The sequence below is a fragment of the Trichechus manatus genome, unplaced genomic scaffold (assembly GCF_000243295.1).
Source record: "Trichechus manatus latirostris isolate Lorelei unplaced genomic scaffold, TriManLat1.0 scaffold00097, whole genome shotgun sequence".
NCBI classification, from domain to species: Eukaryota; Metazoa; Chordata; class Mammalia; order Sirenia; family Trichechidae; genus Trichechus; species Trichechus manatus.
In genome coordinates, this window is record NW_004444033.1 from 5,264,117 (window position 1) to 5,272,674 (window position 8,558).

At 40.4% G+C, this 8,558-nt stretch overlaps 1 protein-coding gene across 2 annotated transcripts in view; it reads right to left on the reverse strand.

Annotated features, from left to right (window-relative positions):
- The window catches only part of COPG2 (COPI coat complex subunit gamma 2), a 216,293-nt gene that overhangs the window by 207,318 nt on the left and 417 nt on the right, over window positions 1–8,558 (reverse strand). Inside the window, exons 1-4 of one of the 2 annotated variants that reach the window (XM_023737111.1) lie at window positions 8,362–8,464; window positions 7,658–7,710; window positions 6,979–7,059; window positions 4,206–4,277 (exon numbers count right to left, since the gene is read on the reverse strand). In XM_023737111.1, coding sequence (XP_023592879.1) covers window positions 4,206–4,277; window positions 6,979–7,059; window positions 7,658–7,710; window positions 8,362–8,389 — 234 coding nt within the window. In that variant the 5' untranslated portion in view covers window positions 8,390–8,464. Of the gene's footprint in view, window positions 1–4,205; window positions 4,278–6,978; window positions 7,060–7,657; window positions 7,711–8,361; window positions 8,465–8,558 lie in introns of those variants that run through there. The other variant, XM_004382679.2, reaches the window with a different exon arrangement.

Here is an 8,558-nt window from a genome sequence, read left to right on the forward strand (position 1 = left end):
GAGATCAAACTGACAACAGCAACTCAAAAGGTTTGATGCGAAGCCTAAGGGGCAGTGAGTTGAAGATAATGGTGACAGAATAATTTGGAAAAGGATAGAATAGCAGCACAACGGGAAGAATATAATTGATGTCACTGAATCGTACATGTAGAAATTTTTGAAATGATGTAACTTTGGCTATGTATATTTTCACGAAAAGAAAGGTCCTCCAAGGTCGAGAAGGGAGAGTGTTGACATGTCGTGGTGTTGTTAATCAATGTCATAAAACAATATGTGTACTGACGTTTAATGAGAAACTATTTGTTCTGTAAACCTTCACCTAAAGCACAATAAAAAAAATTAAAAGAAAAAAATGAACTGTGCAAAATGAACACAAAACAGAAAGATCTGGAAAGCTCTGTTGTATAAACTAAAGGCACATGTCCTAGAATGTTTACCAAGGAAGTGACTACACAACCTTTTGTTAAAGAGATTAAACCTGTGACTGATGGCTCTAACCAACTACCACAGCAGAAAACCCATCAGCTTAGTCTGATGGGGACAGAGAAAGAATGAAAGGAAAGAAAGCTGTCTGCCTCTTGGAATTCTACAGGCAGGAAACAGTTCAAAGGAGCTACATCTATCGTCCTCCAAGAAAAGAAAAGAACCATCCCTGGAGCAGCACTGAGATCAGCAGAACTATTAAAAGGAGCACAGGAAGCAGGGCTGCATCAGTTTCAAAGGGGTGGAGTCACAGCCTCCTAGGTTTAAAGGAGTCCATCTTCACCAGTATGATTCTGGAGTGTGGGGCCGCCACTCACAAGTGCCAGGGGGATGGTGCTACTGCTCAAAGCTGAGGGGGCGGGGCTGCCATGCCCAAGGGGCAGAAGAACGGGGCCTGCTGAGCTGTGGGGATGGGGTTGCCACACAGATGGATTAGAAGAGTAGGGCTGCAAAGCCAAGGGAGCAGAGTTGCCTTCTCAGTGGGCCTAGAAGGCAGAGCTGAAGCCCAGGGCTGAGGGGTCACCACCCAGCATTCAGAGGGCATGGCCAACACCCGAAGTCTGGAGGACAGGGCCATTGCCCAGATGTTCCTAAAGAACAGAGAATGATTTTTAAGACTTGAGAGCTAATGTAAATTGTTCTGCTGGGTTTTGAACTTGCTTGGTGCCCATTATCTCTTCTTTCTCTCAAATTTCTCCCATTTATAATGGAAACGTCTACCTTGTCCACCCCTGCACTTTAGAAGCAGGTAACTTGTATTCTAGATTTCACAGGTTCCCAGATGAAGAGGAATTTTGCCCCAGGATAGACTACGCCTAAAGTCTCACCCATATTTGATTTCGATGATTCAGAAGATGAGGTTTTGGACTTGGAGTTGAGACTTTCGGAATGACATGATGGGGTGAATGTGTTTTGCATGTGGCAAGGACATGAATTTTGGGGGCTAAAGAGTAGAATGTTGTGGATTAAATTGTGTCCCTCAAAAAATGTGTTGTAAACCGTAACATCTATGCCCGTGGTGATAATCCTATTTGGGAATGGGTTGTCTTTGTCATGTTAATGAGACAAGATTAATGTAGGCTGTGTCTTAAATCAATCTCTTCTGAGATATAAAAGAGATTAAACAAGCAAGTGAAAGAAGCAGAGATGGGGGAAGAGAGATGCCAAGCCACATGAAGATCATCCAGGAGCAGAAGCTCAAAGAGACAAGGACCAGAGAGAAAGCCTTCCCTTACAGCCAGCACCCTGAATTCAGGCTTCTAGCCTCCTAAACTGTGAGAAAATCAATTTGTTTGTTAAAGCCACCCACTTGTGGTATTTCTGTTATAGCAGCACTAGACAACTAAGACAGCTAGGCACTTGGAAGGAACACTATTGGAAAATTAGTGACAAGAAGGTCTGGGGAGGAGGTATGTGAACAGACCTTTCTGAATGGGCACAGGTATTAGTGTCCCATGTGAATTCTCACCAAAGAGCAACTTCAGCAAAGTAGGATCTTAATATCAGGCGGACAAGATGACCCAGTCTATGTATGCCAGTCAGTTTCTTTCTGCAACCACCCCTGTCTGTGTCCAAATGAGCTCATAAACAAAGTGGCTATAGCAGCAGAGATGGAGGTTATGTATGGGCTCAGCAATATGGACTTCACTGACCAAGGCTGATCTGGCTATAGTCACTACTCAATGCCTAACTTACCAGCAGCAAAAACAACACTAGACCTCCAACATAGACCATTTCTGGGGAGATCAGCCACCCACCTGGTAGCAGGTTGATTATATTGGACCAGACCACTTTTATGATGGAGGCACCAGCACTTTGGTCTCACCAGAATAGATACTTAGTCTGAACACAGATTTGTCTTCTCTGTCCAAATGCTCCTGCCAAAACTATTATCCATGGATGTACAGAATGCCTTATTCACCAACATGGTATTCCACACTGTATTGCTTCCAACCAAGGAACTCACTTTACAGCAAGTGAATTACAATAAAAAACTCACAATCTCCATGACTCTTAAAAAGGTGGCCTGTTAGAACAGTGGAATGACCTTTTAAAGACTCAGTTACAGTAGGTGCCAGCTGGGTGACAACACTTTACAGAGCTGAGGTAATGGGGCATATATTCTAAATCAGCAACCAATATATGGTGCTGTTTCTCCCAACACCAGAATTCATGGTCCCAGGAATCAAGCGTTGAAACGGGAATGGCTCCTTTCACTATTACCCCTAATGACAGACTAGCAGCATCCCTTCTCTGCTAACAGCCTTGGCTCCCAAGGTAGGAATGCCCACATGTCCACAAAGGGACAGAACAATATTTACACTAAACTGGAAATTGAGACTGCCACTCTGGGCTCCTCATGCCAGTGAGCCAACAGGGAGAGAAGAGGATTGTTTGGCTGGGATGATTGATCTGATTAACCAAGGGAAACTTGGATGTTACAACACAGTGGGGGTAAGGAGGAGTATTCTGGAATACAGGAGGTCCTCTGGAGCACCCCTTTGTATTCCCATGTCCTATGAAAATAATTAATGGAAAACTACAATTGAGTACTGGAAAACATAATACAGGCAGGTCTAATGGCCCAGACCATTCAAAAATAAAAGTTTGGGTCACCTTACCAGGCGAAGAACTTGCTGAGGTGCTTGCTGAGAGAAAGGGGAATGTAGAATAGGTAGTGAACAAAGGAATTTATAAATACCATCTATGACCAATGACCAGTTATAGAAATGAGGATTGATAGTTGAGTATTTCTCCCTAAGTTGAAATGATTATATTTGTATGTTCAACAATTATTTTTCTTCCTGTCTCTTCCTCTTCTATTGACCTACACACACCTAACATAAGATGTGTCAATAGTGGTTAACCTTACACATCAGTAGTTAAGGGATATCAAAGGGAGAAATGTGTTTCAGCTACAAGAATGAACATCATCTAAAAATGGATAAAACTTTGTGTCCTCTTTGGGTAAGAGGGTTAGCATGCTTTTGGTTGTACAAAGAGAGTGGCATCATGACAGGGGGAAGCATGATTTTGCTACTGTCTTTATTTGGAAGTTAAATGTGGTTAAAAGAAATGTCCATGGATGTCAAGTGGATAAGGGTGGACTGGGATAGTTTTGAACTATATCATTTTGGCTAAGCTGAACCTGTTTCCCAGAATCCCCTTCCTTGTGTGCTTCTGAGTTAGAGTTGGGCAAAAGAGAAATAAATCTGTGTGACATTTAGAAGACAGAAGTAAGCAGCAGCCATTATGCTCTGAAAGCCAGGACGGCTAACGGTCATGAGGGACAGATGCAAGGTGCTGGCAGGTTTCAGCTTGTCCTCACTCTTCTTCCTCCCCATTCCATGTCCTCTTCTCCAGTCTCCATCCAGCTCTTCTTCTCAACTGCCAGCCTCACTGGCCGACAGCAACCCCAGGCCCACCAGAAACTTGACTAAGAACTTAGAGATACCACAGCCATGTCCACTGACTTCTACACCAGCCCACCTCTGCAGTCTCACACCAGAAAGGAAAAAAATAACTGTTTTTGTGACTAGATGGTAGATCTATGGGTGTCAAACGTCCTCTAATGAGCATTTTTAAGTTTTATGAAGATAAACACCTTTTAAGTAATTTTAAGCATTTCAGGATAACCCCTCCCAATTTGGAATACTCTAAGTGTCCTGAGGAAAACAAATACAAAAGAGCTTTTTCAGCCTAAAAGAATAAAAAACACTTACATCATTAGATTGAAATAATCGAGTCATTGCAAAGAAGGCTTCTGTGGCTTCAGTAGTTCCAAAATGTTCACCCTAAAATTTAAAATGAGTTTTAAAACTTAAAGAAAAATATTTTAAGGGTTTTCTCTTTAATCTATTTCTGCAAACATCTTTTAAATTCAAGGAAAATGCTCTTTGTAAACATTCTACCTCTTCACTATTTATTCTGACTTTTGATTTATAAACTCACATGGCCATTTATCCACTCTTTATTTAAAATAATTCAGTATCGCACAACATGCTATAAAAGTTCTGGAATAGAAGTCTTTAACGCTTTAGCAAGAACTGTTTTAATTTCTCTAAATAACTGATTTACAAGGAGGTAGAAAACGACAGTGAGTAGAGTTTGTAATTAGAATAGGATGCTATTGTTACATTGCCTAAGAGCAGAGATCATACTTTATACGTTTCTATACTCCACTGCCCAGCACAAGGCCTGACATACCATAGGAACAAAATAAATACTAAACTGAAAAGAATTATATGTTAGGAATCCCAGTAAACATGGCAAAGGGAACCAAATGAAAACCAGCTTAGTCATGTACAAAGTAAGGCTTAAAGAGCTGTTAATAGATCTCAAACTACTGGCTAAAGGCCCTAAAAACATGCTTTGGATCAGAGCTTCACAAACGTTAATGGATATAACAAATCATCTGGGGCCTTGCCAAAACGCAACTTCTGATTCAGCAGCTCTAAAGTGAAGTCTGAGATTCTGCATTTCTAACAGGCTCCCAGTGATGCAAATGCTGCTGATCTGGGAACCACATTTTTTGAGTAGCAAGTTCTTGGATAACCTATTCCACTAATATTCAAAACATTATGGATCACGGACTCCTTGAAATATTACCCTTTCAATATTTAATTTCTTCATTAAAAGCAACCCTGTATGATACGCTAGGCTCAAGCATTTTTCAGAGCCTCAGATTTCACATAACATTTAACTAGTCCTCAATCTATTTGTCATGGGTATAACAAAATTTTGATGAAAAACTTGGAGAGTTTAGGATGAAAGGCAGAGTTCACAATTACTTAAATCAGAGTATCCAACTTGCTCATCAGCAAGAGATCCTCCCCTCTTTCTTTCATACATATTTACTGAATGCCTACAAGCCCATATACTTCTCAGCCATATTGCTAACCCACAAGTCCCTACCTTCTGACCTGAAACTCAGAGAACATATGGATATGTCAACTCTGGTAAAAATTTAAAAGTATTATTCTGTAAGGCTTACACCAAGAGCTAGACAAAGAGATGAACTAAGGTTCCCAAACCTGTTTATGTAGTTAACTGTGTTTATATTTCAGACTGTGCTTGTTAATTTCCTTATGATAATAATTAAATGTTTCAACATAAGCTGCCCCATTAAAGAAGCACTGGCCAATTAAAAGTATATACTGCTCTGAATCCACTTCAGCTACTGAAAACTCTGCTTATATAATGCATTCAGCCAACTTGGACACAATGTGTACTATAAAAAGTTACATCAAACTGACTTTGCCTGAAATGTTTCTAATATGCTGACATAGAGACTAAAATGTTAGTGAACAGATATACTTCATTTAAAAGTGTGTGCTTACTGCTCAACCTCCATTTGCAAACAACAAAAATTTATTAACTCTATGGATGAGGTTTTCAGTCATGAAACAGAGTAATAAAATATTCACATGGAATTCAAACTGGAAACCAGTCTTCTCACTTAGAACCAAATGGAAATCACCGGAGGGGTGTGTTATACACACGTATACACACAGATATTCAAATAAATAAGGTTTGTGTACACACACACAAATAAATACATACGTGTGTGTACGTGTATGTACATATATTTATTTATTTATATTTACTTAATGCTAAGAAACAAAATCACATTTTCTAAGGCCATAGATAGTCATGAGAGATTTTTAGACTGAGGGAAAAAAAAATTAAATTAACAACAATTATAGCAAGCAGAATCTAAGGTCCACGAGGACATTTTTGTTGATTTTGTCAGTATATCCTCAGGGCCTAGAATAGTGCATAGGACACAGCAGGTGAGCAGTAAATATTTGCTGAATGACTAATTGAAACTACTTCTGAAAGCTTAGTATGTATCGAGCACTATTCTCCGTGCTTTACATTTATCATCTCATTTAATCATTGCCACTTTACAGAACAGGTATTATCATAACGCCCATTTACAGACAAGGAAACTAAGGCACAAAACAGGTAAGTTACTTGCCCAGTATCATAGTGCTATTAACCGTGGTGTAGGGATAATAAATATAAAATCTGCATATTAAAATCAAAGCTTTAAAACATCACTATAATCTATTCTGGGGCCCTGGTGGCACAGTGGTTAAGAGCTATGGCAAGCAATGGCTGCTAATCAAAAGGTCGGCAGTTTGAATCCACCAGTCGCTCCTTGGAAACCCTATGGGGTAGTTTTACTCTGTCCTATAGGGTCGCTATGAGTCGGAATTGACTTTACGGCAATGGGTTTGGTTTTTTTGGTTGTTGTTGTTAAACTCAAATCATTAGGTATTTATGGAGAATCTACTATGTGGTTAGCTGGTTTAGTATCTCATAAATACAAAATAACTATATGTTATAATCCCTGTCCTCGAGAAGTTTTACATATTATTATGTTAAATATTTTAGATAAATAAATAATTGTACTTTCCAGAAAATACTTCACTCTATGCTATGTATTTCTATTCCAGGACACAAACCTGAGGAAAACTGAAAATAATTTACCTGGTTCAGTAAGTAAAGAATCTTGGTAAGAATATGCAAACATCTTCGTGGATTGATGGGAGTTTCATTGAATATACGAGCCTATGAAAACATAAAAAAGATTAAAATATAGTATATTTTCTACCTTTTCTATCACAGATTACAGCAAAACAACTTTAATGAAGACTATTATACATTTGAATCACAATATACAAAAACATTAGTTTCCAATGTACCATGGGATATGATAAATTATTAGATGTGACCTTGATTTTCCATTCTATACTTTGTAACTCATTCCCTTAAATCTAATACTTCAACTTTCTGAGCTTTATCTGGTAAATAAGAATCACAATGCTTACAATGAATCACAATATTTATTACATCACGTATATATCATATAAACACAGGGAGCTTAAAATGTATAACTTCCTTCAATGACCTCATACCAAACACCTCTTCTGACACTTAAAATTCCCAACACGTAGCAGAGCCTGTATGTCTTTACATTTCTAAAACCTCTAAACTCTCCCATGGCAAGTAAGCCCTCTTCCTTTTCTCTCAAGTCTACATTCTCTGAACTCAGTTACATTCCTGTCTCATTTTGGATGCCCTGATCACAGCATCCCAGGGATTCTCTGCCCACCATTCTAAAACAGAATAGAAAAGAAAAGGAGCACAATGTACTTGCAAGCCATACCTCCTGTAACACAGCACTCTTCTCCAGATGCTGAAAAGGGTTGGAGCCACTCCCTACATGATAAAACAAAAAAAATGTCTGTAACAGCTGTTCTGCACAAGCATATTTACTTTCACCAGAAGAGCACACTGAATGCTTGGGGAATCTGACTGAAGTGAGGTGACCACTTGGATATCACAGTGGTAATTATTACTAATATGCATGTCAATGGAATAAAAGTATTTTCACTCTGGCACTAGCTCTGTCGTTGCTATCCTGGAAGCTCTTGGACTTCTCTTTGGCTGGAACCCTGCCTGAATGAGAGCGTCTTCTTTCCCTGCCCTCTTGATACAAGAATGTTACAAATATGTCATTTCCACAGCAATTAAGATGAATGAGATGGTAGAGCACCCTGATTCTCCAAAGGCAAGCACTATTTTATGTGCTTATAACATGTACTGAGAGGCAGAAATGAAGAATTTAGCAGAGAATCATAACAACTTAAAAGCTGGAAGGGCCCACAGGGGTGAACGGACCCCACCCTCTCCCACGCTTTGTGAGGGCAGCTGAGAATGTAGAGGTGGCTTGGCCTCTTCCCCCTTTCCACTGGCTCAAAGACGGGCATCAAGACGAAGCTCACTTCTGGATGCCAGAGCACTGAGTTATGTGGGGTAGGTCCCAGGGGAGACTACAAGGTAGAAGGCACCTTAACTTTGTACACATACACACATGCTGTTTCCGTCGACCCCACATCCAAAACAGGGTGCTCCTACTCGGGGCCCAGCACGACCGGCAACCCCACCTCTCAGACGCACGCACTCACTCCTTCCACCTGCCGTGGGCCCGCCTCCTCGCCCGGCGGCCCCACCCCGAGCGGCTCGGCGGGGCTGAGCCGGAGTAGGGGGGACGCCGGGGGGCGGGG